This window comes from Canis aureus, chromosome 20 (assembly GCF_053574225.1).
Source record: "Canis aureus isolate CA01 chromosome 20, VMU_Caureus_v.1.0, whole genome shotgun sequence".
Classification (NCBI taxonomy): domain Eukaryota; kingdom Metazoa; phylum Chordata; class Mammalia; order Carnivora; family Canidae; genus Canis; species Canis aureus.
The window spans coordinates 17,970,139-17,985,614 of record NC_135630.1 but is presented as its reverse complement, the minus strand read 5'-3'; the positions used below and the strand labels follow the sequence as shown (position 1 = coordinate 17,985,614).

Genomic DNA, 15,476 nt, shown 5'->3' with positions numbered 1-15,476 from the left:
GCCCCGCCCCCAACCCGCGGCCCCGCCCCCCGCGGCCCGAGGCCCGCGAAGAGTTAACGAGGGACGGAGCCCCCCGCGCGGCGGACTCCCGGCGCGCTCCCTCCGCCCTCGCGTCCCCACCCTCGCGTTCGGGCAAGGAGTAAAGTGCTCCCCCCTGTGGCAGCAGTGACCCAGAAAGGAGTTCGATTCGCACGGCCCCTCCTCCATCAGCCGCCGAACGCCCGTCCGAGAGTGCCTCCCTGCGCGAGGGCCGCGTGTGTGCGCGCCGGCAGAGCAGGGGCCCGCCCGGCTCCGCGCCCGCCCGCCCGCCCGCCCGGCTCCCCGCCCGCCCGCCGCGGCCCGAACTCATGCAGCGCGGAGCCGGCGGCGTGGAGCCCAGCGCCTCCGCCGAAGCCTTCCGCAGCAGGTAGGCGCGCGGGCCGCGGGGCGCGGGGCGCGGGGGGCGGGGGGCCGCGCGTGTGTCCGCGCGTGTCCGCGCGTGGGTCCGTGTGCGCGTCCCGGTACCGCGGCGGCGGCGGCGGCGGCGGCTGCAGGACCAGCCGAGAGGCTCAGCCATATTTGATGGTTTTGTTGCTCTGCTCGGGAGTTCTCGGGAGTAATTTAATGCCGAAGGTCGCTGCCTAGTGGAAATAATATAGTACGTCATTAATATGGCGCCAAAAGATTGGGTTCTCGATATGTAGCGAGGAGGGAGGGAGGGAGGGCCGGCCGCCGCCGAGCGCCGCGTTACTATCCCACCAGCAACTTGGGCATTGCCGGGGCGGGGGCCGGAGGAGGAGGACGAGATGGTTTTGGGATCCTGAGAATTGATCTGTGTTTGGATCAGTAAGTTGTATTATGATCCTTTTTCCAAAAAAAAAAATTTTTTTTTTTTTTTTTTGCCGGGTGGGTGGGGGTGGTGGTGGCGCTGAAGACTTCGAGCTTTTTTTTTTTTTCTTCTTCTTCTTCTTTCGGATTTGCGAAGAACGTGCGGTTTTCAGGTGAATCCTCCTCTACACGCGTGTAGGAGCAGAAGCCCAGTCTAGTTGGCTTTAGCGGATACACATTTAAAAAAAAAAAAAAGCCAAAGCGCATTAGGCTGCATGAAAGTGGAAAGCATAGTAGCAACTTGGTAGACAGATGGCAATGGCAGAACGCAGGTCCGCGTACATATATGAATCCGGAGTGTGTGTGTGACCGCGGCGGGCGGGGGGGGGCGACGACTATATCTGTCCAGACGTATAGGTGTGTGTGTGTGTGTGTGCGCGCGCGTGTGTGTAGGTCCGTCTCGGCAGGGTGGCCGCGGCAGCCCTGGCGCTTGTCACCGCGTCACCACATGTCCAAAATATTCTGTGCATCAATGCAAGGGCAGGGAGCAGGGGGTGCAGGGACAGCTCGGCAGTCAGATCCTCCCAAATCGGGTTTCCAGGGAGCGGACCCTTTCACTCAAAGCGAGACTGCCTGCAAAGTGTAAAGCCCTTCACCGGTGAGCCCAGGAAGGAGTTGCCTCGGTAGAGCAAAGTACCGATTAACCGTGAACTTAAAGCGGATTGCAAACTGCAACCTTTGGCACCATCTGCAGACCGTGCAGACCGTGGGGGGTGGGGCCGCCTGGGCTTCGCTGCCTTCACCCGAGCGTGCGGCGTGCACCCCGGGACTGCAAGTTGCAGGAGCCCTTCGGTGCACGTGTCTGGTGCCTGTGAGTGTTTGTGAGTTGGGGGCTGTTGTTCGGAAGCCGGCAGGCTCTCCGGGTTGTTGGCGCTGGCTTGCAAATGCGGGAGAGGGATGGAATGTGGAATGTTGACCGGGGAACCGAATCCTGTCGGAACGGTCCCATTTGCTGGAGAAATTCGATCCCCTCCACCTCCTTCCCGCTCCCCCCCGCCCTCGCCCGCCCGCCCGCCCGCCCGCCCGCCTGCGGGCAGGAGGCGGGGCCGAGGACGCGGCTGCTGCTCAAAGTGGCGGAGCGCGGCGGCGGGAGGCAGGTGCACGGCACCCGCCAGTGGGGGTGCCTCAACTTCCGCGGGCGTTTAAATAGCAGGCTCTCTCCCCTCCCACCGGTAATAGGTGACCTGGCGGCCGAGGGCGGCGGGGGGAAGGGCCGGGGGAGCCCCGGGACCGAGCCTCCGCGGCACGTGGGCAGGTGCTGGGGGGGCCCCGGGGCCAACTTTTGTGGCCCGCCTCCGGCCTTGGGGCAGAGGCGGCTCCTGGTGGGAATGGGGGCGGGCGGCGGCCGAGGCGTCACCTAACGGTCCCGGGGGCGCCGCCGCGGGGCCGGGGTGGGGGGCTCCGGGGGCGGGGACGCCCGGCCCTCCGCGCCCGCGCCCGCGCCCGCGCCGCCCGCGCCCCGCACAAAGCCCGCGGCGCGGGGGCGGCCGCCGCGCCCCCGCCCGGGAGCGGCCCGAAGCCCGTCGCCGTCCCCGCGCCGATTCCGGCGGGCGGCCGCAGGCGTTTGTTTGTTGGTTCCGCGCCGCCTTCCTCGCCGGATGGCTTCCTGTGACAGAGGTGATCCACAGTTTCCAGAACTGTCTGGGGGCGGGAGCGGCCGCGGGAGCCGGAGCGGGAGCGGGAGCGGGAGCCGGAGCCGGAGCCGGAGCCGAGCCCGCCCGGGGCTGCTCGCCGCCGCCGCCGCCTTCGCCGCTCCCAGCTCGCGGCCGTTTGTCGCCGGCGCGGCCGCCGCGGCTCCAGGTGCCGCCCGGGAGGGACTCGGGGAGGGGACGGCGCGGCCGTTTCCAGCGGCGCAAGTGGCTTCTGGACGCGAGGGAGCGTTTGATTTGCAACTGGGGCCGAGCGGATTGGTGCAGCGGCGGCGGCGGGGCGGGAGGAGCGGCGGCGGGGGGGCGGCCACTTTCAAACGGAGAGGGCGGCGGCGGGGACGGCGCTGCGGAGGGAGCGGGCCCGGCTGCGCCACGAGAAGGTGTCATCGCTGCACCGGGGCTAATTCCGGCGGAGGTGCCGGGAGTTACTTTCCCCTCCTTCCGCGCTGTTGTTTCTGTCGCCTCGGGAGGAGGAGGCGGCGGAGGAGGAGGAGAGGAGAGGAGAGGAGAGGAGAGGCGGGAGGGCGGGCGGAGGGGGCGGTGCCGCGCGGAGCCGCGGCCCTGCGCACACCCGGCGGGCGGCGGGCGGCGGGCGGCGGGCGTCTGGGTGCGGGGCGGCGGCCCGGCTCCCCCGCAGCCCGGGGTCCCTCCCACGCGGGCGCCGCGTCCCGCCGCCTGCCCCGCCCGCCCCGCCCGCCCCCGGCTCCCCCTCCCCGGCTTCCCCTCCCCGGCTCCCCCTCCCGGACGCGCGGGGGCGGCCGCAGCCCCGGCGCCCGGAGAAGGCAGCGAGCAGACAAAAAAGCGGGCGATTTAAACGCGCCTTCGAAACCCGTTAGGAATGCGCCGTCCCCGGAGGCCGTTTGCGAGCGGCGGGGCCGGCCGGCGGCGACCCCAGCGCCCCAGGCCGCCCGCGCGGGCCGAGGGTCTGCGCCCCGCGCCCCGGGGCAGCTCCCCCGCTCGCCGCGAAGCCGCAGCTGCACGTCGGCCCCGACGACGGCCGTTCGGGGAAGCGGGAGCGCGTCGGAGGCTCCGCCGGTGGGGAAGGAACGCTTAGGGGCTCGTTTCCCAGAGGCTTTTACTAGGTGACCCCCCCGCCCCCCGCCCCCCGCCCCCCGCTTCCGGACGCTCCCTGTTGAAAGCCTGGCTCTGCGGCTCCTTGTAGCTCAAGGCTGTTTAGGATGTCTCAAGGCCCAGGAACTCGTTTCGGGGGACCGGGCAGCCCTTTCCCCGGAAGCCGGTTTCCTAGTGGTCCCGGTGGTTAGAGGGGACCGTGGGGCGTTGCGCTTTGCTCGGGTCGCCGCTGGTGGAGGCGCAGGGCCTCGCAGGGGAGAGGAAGGAAGAGTTCGTAGGACCCTGCTGGGACGCAGGCCTGACTCCGGGTGCAGTGCTCGTCGTAGAGCGGGCAGCACCCGTGGGGGGCAGAGGGTGTTTGGGGTGACCCTGCAGAGCGCACGTCTGCGGCCCAGAATTTTACTGCTTAGATTCCAAATATTTCCGACGACTTCTTGTTTGGTATTTGCTGGTCTTCCATAAGTTTGTGTATTTTTTTTTTTTAAGATTTTATTTATTCATGAGAGAGAGAGGCAGAGACACAGGCAGAGGGAGAAGCAGGCTCCATGCAGGGAGCCCGACGTGGGACTCGATCCCGGGACTCCAGGGTCACACCCCGGGCTGAAGGCGGCGCCAAACCGCTGCGCCACCCCGGGGTCCCCAAGTTTGCGTGTTTTTATATTTATATATAAATTGGCAGTTTTGACGTCTACAGCAAATCGTTTGCAGCTAAGTGTACTGATTCCCCGTTTCCCCCTTCATTTTTCCATTAGGCAGACCTAAAGGGAGTTGCCTGACAAACTGTAGAACTTGAACTTGATTCAGCCCTAAGATCCTAGGCTGCTTTTTCTGTAAGGAAAGTTGGATGGGCTGCCACAGAAAATCTACCTATGACAAAGCTAGGTATATGTTCTTCTAAAAGGAAAAGAGGAGGGACTCCTGGGTGGCTCAGCGGTTGAGCGTCTGCCTTTGGCCCAGGGCGTGATCCCGGGATCTGGAATCGAGTCCCACGTCGGGCTCCCTGCATGGAGCCTGCTTCTCCCTCTGCCTGTGCCTCTGCCTCTCTCTCTCTCTCTCATGAATAAACAAACAAAATCTTAAAAAAAAATAAAAGGAAAAGAAGAAAGTCCATCATAACAGTTCCTCCTTTGTCCCATGACAGGGGTTTAGCCTATAATGAACCTTTTCGTCTTGTATTATTAAGGTTGAAAGAATAGCTATAGCCAGGAAAACTGAAAAATGTAAGTGCGCTTGAGAGTGAGATGACGGGAAAAAACTTAGAGGAGTTTAAGGAAATGTTCTATTTTAAAAGGAACTGTTGCTTAGCTCAGAGGCTGGGGAAGGATTAGCTAAAAACTTGGAGAACTTGGAATAAGAGCAGATCTCCATGTGACTCGTTCATACTAGTCACTTAATAAATAATGATTTTTGGCTTTAAGGAGCCCTTAGTGGTTTAAAGTATTATTACAGAGGTGGTGTTGCACGTACATTGTTGGAAACTAGGAAATACGGGGAAGCAAATATCCAGAGATCACCACTGTATCACTTTATTGATAATTGTGCATATGTATATAGATTTTAATCAAAATGAGATCATACTATATATACAGTTCTATAAGGAGTGTCCCCCCCCCCCCAATCAGCCAGCTTGATAAATTCTCATCTTATTTGATACAGGGATATATTCAGATTTCCTCAGTTGGCCCTAAAGTATAACAGCAGCTTTATCTAAATTAATACTATCCAGCTGAGGATCATTTATTGCATCTGCTTATTTCCCATAGATAGTTTTTAATCTGTAGTTACTTTTTGACAGAACCTTGGACATTGAGGAGTCAAACCTTTGGAATGAATCATGACTGGACTTCTATTATTTTTTTGATTTATTTTTTAAGATTTTATTTATTCGTGAGAGACACAGAGAGAGGGAGAGGCAGAGACATAGGCAGAGGGAGAAACAGGTTCCATGCAGGGAGCCCGATGTGGGACTAGATCTTGGGACTCCGGGATCAAGCCCTGAGCCAAAGGCAGATGCTCAACCGCTGAGCCACCCAGGCATCCATCCCATGGACTTCTAAGAAGTAGGAAAATTAAAATAGCATTTTATTGTAATTTGAGTTTTAGGTTTGGAAATTGCTTGGAAAATGCTTTAAAGAAATTTGCTTAATGTATTTATCTGCAGGCTTGTTGGGAAAAGAATTATTGACTGTGTTTCAATACTGGGGTGGTTGGAATAAATAGACTTGATCTCAATCTGATCATGTCCTGTATCTAGGATTTGTCAGGAGTAAGGAATGGCACGCGAATGTCACAGTTCTGCTTGTTTTCCGTCCACGAAGCTCTTGCCTCCTGTAGTATTGTGGGACACCCATTACATCATTACAATTCAGTCTGTCAGAATATGTGTTAAAATCCCAGGGTTCCCACAAGGTTAATGAAATAGACACTAGCCAGTACGTCTTGCTTTTTTTTATTTGGGTTTGCATCAAAAAGTTTGGCTCAGTTGTTCAAATAGTTATACCAGTGTTAAACTTCATTCCTGCTCTTCCTTTAAGTTAAAATATTACATTAGCACAACATTGAGCAATACACAATCAAGAAAGTTTCTTATTTTTAAAAACGTTTTCTAATATAGGGTCGCTTTGCTTGGAGTTTTTCTTAGTATCAGAAACCTGGTTGGGGAAAAAAAAAAAAAAAGAAACCTGGTGGGAACCTTAATTGGAAAAGTTTTAATTCCTGAGAACATCCGTTATTTCCTTGAAAGTTTTACTGTTCAGTCCATTTTCTCCATTTTCAAGATCTTGCAGCAGTTTACGTTATCTATGTATTTACAGTTTGAACCATTAATATTTTTCTTACTTGCAGTATCTGATATTTCAGAAAGCTTGAGACTTTTTTGAGAGTTTATTGTCATTTGCCTGGTATACTTGTATAAATCTGTTTATGTGATCGTGAGCGGTGTACGTTTTGATATTTTTGCAGTTGGTGTACTCTGATGGAGTCAGTTACCCTGCAGTCCTTAAATATGCCAGGGTGGCCTCAGAGGGCCTTTTTACCTTTGAGTGGAAGTGGCATCTTGTCTGCAAGTTTAGCTTAAGAGTCACAGTGTCCTGAGTCCACAGACAAAATCTAGTCTAAGAGGATATTGCTCCTGACTCTGGCCGTGTTATTGTGGCCTTATCTGGCCTAGGTCCTGAGTTGATTACTAAGGATGTCTTTCTTCACCTGAAAGCAACAAAAATATTGCCAGACGTTGACTGAAAAGCTTGGTTACTGGGGAATTTCCATTCCATTTTACTCTAGATCCGTGGTATATAATGTGCTCTTAACAGGCGTTCAGGAACAAGCTTTTGGTCACTCTAAAACCAGTCCAGTATTTAGTTTTTGCTTTTGGTTTTCCGAAGTAGAGTCAAACCATTATTAGGTGATTGAGGACAGTCCAAGTATACGTTCATTTTTAAAACCTTGGGTTCTTCTGAGCTTGTATTTCGAAGGAATTAAACCACAATATTTATTCTGTTTTAAAAGCACTAACAATTGGTAGTAGTGTATATATGTATATGTAGTACTATTATTTAATGTTTGCACAGATTTTATTAAATCTCATGACAGCTTCTAAGACAGTTTCTTTGCACTGATTTTAAATGACGATTTCAATGGTGAGAGTCCAAACTGAAGAATAAAAGGAGTATTTTTTTTTTTCCTTACTGCAGAGTTAAGGAGCAAGAATTGGCAAGGGTAACAAGTCGCTGGAGTTGGAGTCGAGTTGCATGGTTTGCTTTGGTTAACACAAGGTATACTAAACATGATTTAAGATTTTTTTTTTAAGATTTATTTATTTATTCATGAGAGAGAGAGAGAGAGAGAGAGGCAGAGACACAGGCAGAGGGAGAAGCAGGCTCCATGCAAAGAGCCCGACCCGGGACTTGATCCCGGGTCTCCAGGATCATGTCTTGGACTGAAGGTGGTGCAAAACCGCTGAGCCACCGGGACTGCCCTAAGATTTTTTTCTTGATTGTGCATGGTCATCCTTGTAAGCATCAGTTATTTCAATGTTGAAGTATAATGAAGCACTTAAGATGTGGAGGCTGAGTACTGGTGGCTTGTAACTTTTTTTTTTTTTTTTTTTTTTTAAAGTGAAAGACCCTTGAAATCTGAGACCTGTGGAACCTCTCTCCCAGAAAACTCAGGTTGCACTTGTGTGTCATTTCAGGGATTTAGGGGATGCATTTAAATGTATTGTAGGAGGGGTGCCTGGGTGGCTCTGTTGGTTGAGCATCTGCCTTCAGCTCCTGGTTGGGGTCACTTGGGGTCTCTTGAGGGTCTCAGGGTCCTGGGATTGAGCCTCGCATCAGGTTCCCTGCTTAGTGGGGAGTCTGCTTCTCCTCCTCCCTCCTACCTTCTGCTCCTGCTCTATCTCAAAGAAACAAAACAAAACTAAACTAAAAAAAATGTATTATTGGATTCCAGTTTAGTGTTTACATTGTGGTGATTTCTTTTTATGATCGCTCTGATCCTTTGCATCACCGATAACCATGTATTGTTAAAAATGCCAGTCTTGAACATTTTTTTTCTTTCTTTTTTTTTTTTTTTGCCTACCAGATAAGCTTGTTAGAAGTTTTCATAATTTGGTGTATACTGGCTCCAAGTAGGAGTCTCAGGGGTTTGAGAAAAATTCACAGGTTTCTAGACATGGCCTTTATTATTTTGCTTAAAGCATCCCTGCCGCCCTTCTCCCGTCTGAGTCTTAACCTGTTTTAGTTAAAAAAACTTTTTTGTGTTTTTAAGTTTATTTAAAATTTATTCATGACAGAGAGAGAGAGAGAGGAGAGAGAGAGAGAGGCAGAGACACAGGCAGAGGGAGAAGCAGGCCCCACGCAGGGAGCCGGACGCCGGACTCGATCTTGGTCTCCAGGATCACACCCCAGGCCGAAGGCGGTGTCAAACCACTGGGCCACCCGGGCAGCCCTAGTTAAAAAACTTAAACAAGTGATTTCTGATTCTTAACTTTGTAAGCTGTAAGGCACTTGTTTGCCCAGGACCTGGTCATTGGTTCACATTTCACTAAACATGCGTAATACTAGTTTATAAACGTGCTATGTTGATTTGTAGCAGAGATCAGTAAACTCTTTGCAGAGAGGGCCAGATAGTAAATATTTCAGGCTTTGTGGGCTTCTTGAAACTGTTGAACTTTGCTTTTCTAAGTGTGAAAGTAATCACTGAACAAAAGGTAAATGAATGATGAACATGGCTGTGTTCCAGTAAAACTTTATGGATAGTGAAATTTTGAATTCTGTATAATTTTTGTGTGTTATGATATGTACTTTTGACCCCTCCCCCATTTAAATATGTAAACCATTTTTAGTTCTGGGGCTGGACAAAAACAAGCTGTGAAACTTTGATTTATAGTGAGACTCCGCATTATCTGGTCTGCAGATTATTCCTGTTGGGGCTAAGTTACTTTCTGGTAGGAACCTGAAAAAAGTGGAAATCAGAAGTTTACCTGATAAATACCACATGCAGAGGGACTTTGCTAGTCTGAGGGCTGTGGTTCTTAACTCATCGGTTCTTAGATCCCCTTTGAGGGTAGAATAAATAACATGGGCCCTTGTGTACCTGGGAAAGCATACCTAGGTAGTTACACCCTCCAAAGGGGCCAGGCTAAGAAGCTCTGTGTAAGGGAGTACGCGTTATAAACTGGAGTTCCTACAGAGGGAGGTAATGTCCCTCCAAGTAGGCTACATATGTCCTACCAGTCAGAAGAAGCTAATGCTCTGTTCTGAGGACTCCTAACCCCGTGGTTAGTGCTCAGAAAACCTACTAGCACATTCTCCTTCTAGCTCTACCTTTTGTATGCTCCACCAGGCAGAATGGAATGGCATTTACAACTGTCTTCATAATAGCTTGCCAGGAAACCCTGTTTTAGTTTCTAAGTTAACAGACTGTTTTTCATTGATTATATTTTTAGTTGGCTGCTTCCTCATAATACATGGTATGTGGCCTTAATCTCCTGGTTAACATCTTTCTAAATCACAGGTGTCCAGTAGGGGAGAAGCCTATGGTCGAGGCACCTGGGAAGAGGTGGCTGGTACTGGAATTGACCACTCACCTTGGGAACTGGTCTTTAATTTGGGGATTGGCTTTGTTTTAGGTTTGTGTGTCTTTGCTCATGCTACTTAACCTATCTAGAATTCAGTGTACACATCTTTAAAATTAGGAAGAGTGGATTAAATGGTCTCTGAAATGTTTTCTAGCACTGCAGCCATTATTTTATGGGTTTCTTTTGGGAAGACTGTAGACCCAGTCCATGGGGTGAGACTCTTTTTCAGCCTTAAACTTAGAATACTTTTCCAGACCTTGTTGCTGGGTTTTGAGACCATCTTTACATATCAGTGACCATAATAATAAAACTTCGACAATTATAATGAAATGTTTGTTTTCGTAGGTAACTCAGATGGTATGTAAAGGCAGTTTTTATTAAGTGTGCTATCTAGGTATTCTAGTATACATTTGGCGTCTTTCCTTTTTAACAGTACTTTAAGAATTTTTGGTGACTTAACATTGTTAGTGGTAACTGATAGTTTCTGACAACCAGCTATAATCAGGGAACAAAGTTCCTCAAAACAGCTGCATTTCAATCTGTGCACAGTGTAATTGTCATTAACTGGTTGAGTCTGGTTTCTGCAGAAGCTGCTTTGTATATCCTGTATAAGAACATCTGGTTTAAGCATTTAAAAATCTTTTAAAATTACCCTGTAGACACTTTGCATTTATTGACCTATTCTTCGGTGGGTAGAATAAGGGTTTGTAGACTTCTTTCCATCCCTACCACTTACCATGGTTCATCCAGAAATACCTCCGTTAACATTTGGTTTTTCTTAAGTGTTATCCTTCAGTGGAATTTTAAACTTTGACCTGTGTGTGTGTGTGTGTGTGTTCTGTAAATTAGAATTTGGTTCAGAGACCTCAGGGCAGACTGGAACACAACTTCTAATTTCAATGAGTATTTTAGAGGGAGGAAAAAAAGAACACTTTTTCCCTGGTAAATTGTCAAAAAAAAAAAAGTGTATAAAGAGGGGTTAGACACATGGGGCAAATAGGTTTTATCTCCTAGAATTCTGACTGAGTGGTAGCACTGTGTTAAGGAGGATTCTGAAGTCATGTCTGGTCTTGTGGAGAAGAATGACCTAATTTATTAACCATGCCTGCTATGGGTGGAGGAAATGGCCTATTTGTTAGCCATCTCTGGAATGTAGCTTTTTTTTTATTTTTATTTTTTTCCAAAATAGTAGTAGTCGTGGAATGGCTAAGAAGTGGAATGTTTATTCTTTAAAGATAGTTTAAACCTTCCTTTTCCTGTCTGGGTTAGTTTTTTCTATTCTTACTGCATATATATATTTTTAAAAGATTTTCTTAGATTTATGTGTGTGTGAGAGAGAGAATGAGCAGGGGGTAGGAGGGGCAGAGAGACAGGGAGAAGCAGACTCCGCACTGAGCAGGGAGCCTGACATGGGGCTTGATCTCTGGACTCCAGGTTCATGACCTGAACGGGAAGGCAGACACTTAAACCAGCTGAACCACCTGGGTGCTCCTTACTGCATATATTTTTAGTGACCAGTTACTGGTAATGGTTGTTCTGTGTTTTGAAAACTTTTGCTTTTAAGTAAATACTGAGTGGGTGATAATAGTATTTTATAGTATTATCCTATTACCTTTTCTACTTTTTTCTTTCTGTACTATTCCATCAAACATTCCTTAGAAGGCAGACCTAAGCCTTTGGTACCTGGTACCTCATCTTAGGAAGGGGGTGGGGTCTACATAGTTTTTGATGGCTACTTATTTTAGACTGGTGCTTTGCATGGGACTCAAAAATTGTGCTCCCAGGGTCTTCTATATATGGTGAGCAGTAGGGAAGAAAGGTTTTGGATTTTAAATCTTTACTACTATTTAATCTTTACTATTACAAATGTAGGGCGGGATGGGATGATAGTTAAGCAACCAAAGTCATAAAATGTCAGAAAGATGAGTTCCCAGCCCATTCTATATGAACACTTTGATTACATTTCTCAGAAATAAACAGCATTATTAATATCCTTTATATTTTTCCATGAATATGCAGGCAATTGGTGCTAATATAGATTTTCTTCCTTTGTCCCTTTTATATGCAAATGGACCTGTATTTCAGCCCCCCTCCCCTGCAGTTTGCTTGTGTTTCTTAATATGTCTTTGGCATCTTTCCATATCTGAGCATATAGACCTAACAAAAAACTTCTGAGTAGGTAGAGGTAGGGATAGAAAGGCCATGGTGACCGACTGCCTTCATTGTTTAGGTGTAAATTCCTTTATCCTCTACTGGGGGAAGGTAAATAAATTCTAAATATACATGATTGGAATATTTTGTCATAGCTGCTCTTCAGTTGCTAACTCCGGAGTCCGTGATTACAGAGAACTATTAGGGTTTGATTGTTTTTAGAGCTCCTAGGCAGGGGATTGGATTATTTACAAATTTGCAAATGGGAGCTGCTTCTGATTCATTTAGAATCAGTCAAATTTATAAATTCTTTAAAAAATTGAAAAATATTTTTATTGACTTTCAAAGGCAGAGTTTTTACAAATAATTTATTAAGAATTTGCAGTGAATTAATGTGTTCCAGCACTCAGGCTTTGTTAGTAATGTCTGTAGGAGTAAATATTATAGTCATGATTATCTGGTCAGTTATCTTTTGGGAGAGGTGGTTATTTATTGCTAATATAAAAAACTCTTTTCCACCGAATATTTTCAAGTGTGACATTTTTTTTTAAATTTTTATTTATTTATGATAGTCACACAGAAAGAGAGAGGCGGAGACATAGGCAGAGGGAGAAGCAGGCTCCATGCACCAGGAGCCCGATGATATGGGATTCGATCCCGGGTCTCCAGGATCGCGCCCTGGGCTAAAGGCAGGCGCTAAACCACTGCGCCACCCAGGGATCCCCAAGTGTGACATTTTTGAAAAGGCTGTATAGTAGCTTGGGCAGCATTTTTTTAAAAAACAGATTTTGATGTATGGCATTATAAATGACATTTTTAACAGTTCCCATTTTGGGGGTTTGAAATATTTGGACAAGGTTAAAACTTTAACACTTAAGATCTAAGCAGTTTGTCAATTAAATCAGATATATGACTACTACTTAAAATTTTTTTTATACCATTTATAACTCTTAGCTTAAAGTGAGGAAGCTGGATTTGAGTTATAGTCACACTAGTATTTTTAGACTCTCAGTGAGCATAGGAATTAGATAATGTTGCCACTTTGAAAACTGAGCAGTTAGTGTTGTCTTTAAAAACAGGTAAGAAACCAGCTGGATTTTCTTTCATACTCCTTTAGGGAAAAGAAAATTACTATGAAGTATAGGTCATTATTCTATTTGGATACCTTGTTACATACCTACTCCACAGAAGATAAGAAAGTGACCTATTAAGAAAATGGAAGTTTTTTAATGGGAGGTTATTCAATGATTAATAATTTAGGAATCAAAGTATCAGTTACATAATGTTTAAAAATAATATCCAAATTGTATGAATTTAGCAAACAAAGGAAGTAGCTCATTGTAAAATACATTTTATGTATAGATAACTTGGTGTCTGAAAATATTCTTTATATATATTTTTATGTTATACCTTTCCTAAGTACATTTTTAAATATAGTACAGATTAACAGATTAGATTAATTTTGCTAGAAAATGGAAGGACACCGGTAAATTTAAAAGTAATATAACAGAGGGATCCCTGGGTGGCGCCATGGTTGAGTATCTGACTCTTGGTTTGGGGGGTGCGGGGGTGGGTGGAGATCCGAGCCCCGCACTGCTCTGCTCAGGGGGCAGTCTGCTGGAGAGTCTCTCTCCTCCACCCTCTGCGCCTCCTGCAGCATAGCATGCTCGCTCTCTCTTTCAAAAATAACAAATCTTTAAAAATAATATTAATAATATTATGGAAGTAATTCCAGTTAAAGGTCAATTAGATATTAAAGTGAAAGCATCTCATTCTATAAAGCGGAGTGAGCATAATGTGCACTTGGTGTATGAAAACTCGGTCATTCATCGATAAGTTATTTTAATACATAGCATTATGTGTAGGTGATAACTTAGAGAAGTAGTTCGAGGTGTTTGAATACCTTCTAGAACTTCGTTAGTGCGAAATAAGTAAGAATGAAACATAATGGATAAAATAGATACTTTGAGGAGGAAACCTCACTTCCTGCATATGAGGCATAAGATAATTAAAATCCCTAGGGTGATTATAACTTCTTATATAACCGCAGAGTTTATGGCCTGTTGAATGGTCCCTGTTCTGCCACAGAGAGTAATTCTAATAGCTGGACGGTTTGTTTTCCTCAAATCAGGCCCTCTTTCCCAGGATAGCATTGAATAAACATCGTCAAATTCTTAATCATCATTTTATTCTTTTGTAAAACCCCTTCACTCCTTATCCCTGAGGTCATTTCTCATTCTTTCTTCCTTAGAATCACATACCAGTCATGCCTCCCTGGGACCACACCCAGGTCACTGAACTTGTTCTCTTTGGCAAATTCCTGAGCCACCTTGGGGATGGATGGATTCCTTCAGCTAATGGCTGCTCTTCTGGCATGCTGAGGTTTTTGCCCCCAGTTTCAATCTAAGGACAGTTGAATTTCAAGGTTTTGAGGTACCTTGCTTTCTCATTTATGTATCCCGTATCCCTCCATAATCCATGAGTGGTAATCCTATAGCCTTTATAGCAGTTATCCCAGTGGAGCTACTTGTCTAGTTACTTGCTTATTACTGTATGTGTATGTTCCCTTGGGCCATTCCTTATTTTGTTTACCATATCTTGGGTATCTAATTCAATACAAATTTAATCGAATTAATAGTTAATCCACTAGTTTTAGCCTGTGTGAAGAGAAGATTGAAGGAAAGTGATTTGCATGTAATGTCAATAAGGATTGTGATATAATGGTGCCTATGTTTCCTGAGGAGATGGTGTTCTGTGCAGCCACCACAAGTATCTGACCCGCCCTTCCCTGCAGTGGAGATGCCAAAGGATTGTCACTGGCCAGATCCAATCACGACCTCCTCTGACTTGGCCTTTCCAGGCAATGTTCCTACTATAATCAGGCATCCTAGGGACACCTGGGTGGCTCAGCAGTGTGTCTGCTTTCAGCTCAGGGCGTGATCCTGGAGTCCTGGGTTCGAGTCCCACATCCGGCTCCCTGCTTGGAGCCTGTTTCTCCCTCTGCCTCTCTCTCTCTCTCTGTGTCTCTCATGAGTAAATAAATTTAAAAACCTTTAAAAAAAGTAATCAGGCATCCTAGATATTCTTCCTCTTTTTGGACACAAAGTCCCAAATGCCTAATAATTAGTATTTTTATCTGCCTAGCTGTTCTGCTTCTAATGGTGAATGGACACCTTCTTATGGTGAATGGACACTCCAGGCTCCTGTAAATTGCATCACTTTGAGTCTGTTTTGATGAAATCAGGTAGAATGTTTGGGTGAGGACTGAATCCAGAGTTCTGGGTGCATCTTCTTGTAGCTGCCCTGTGAGGGTATGTTTTGCTCAGGATCCTCTCCTTGGTGTCTTTATTTCATATTTAATTAAAGAGGATCTCTGTTCTCAAGAACTCTATAAATTTCTAGAGACCCATGTGGAACATTGAAATGATGATGCAAAGCAAGAATTGATTATTAAAATAACACATTGAGGGGCAGCCCGGGTGGCTCAGCGGTTTAGCGCCGCCTTCAGCCCAGGGCGTAATCCCGGGGTCCTGGAATTGAGTCCCATGTCAGGCTCCCTGTGTGGAGCCTGCTTCTCTGTCTGCCTGTGTCTCTGCCCCCCCCCTCCCCCCCCCCCCGGTCTCTCGTGAGTAAATAAACAAAAATAAAATAAAATAACA

The 15,476-nt window shown here is 47.4% G+C and overlaps 1 protein-coding gene across 19 annotated transcripts in view; it reads left to right on the top strand.

Annotated features, from left to right (window-relative positions):
* Positions 1-253: 253 nt before the first annotated feature.
* The window catches only part of JADE1 (jade family PHD finger 1), a 62,797-nt gene continuing 47,574 nt past the window's right edge, over positions 254-15,476 (top strand). For 3 of the 19 annotated variants that reach the window (XM_077861042.1, XM_077861040.1, XM_077861041.1), the window contains exon 1: positions 14,064-14,250. Coding sequence is in view for 2 of the 19 variants with exons in the window: in XM_077861053.1 (XP_077717179.1) it covers positions 2,466-2,484 (19 nt within the window). In the remaining 17 variants the exon portion in view is untranslated. Of the gene's footprint in view, positions 407-689; positions 826-1,905; positions 2,047-2,348; positions 2,485-3,461; positions 3,599-7,288; positions 7,361-14,060; positions 14,251-15,476 lie in introns of those variants that run through there. The other 16 variants (XM_077861051.1, XM_077861050.1, XM_077861035.1 and 13 more) reach the window with 15 other exon arrangements.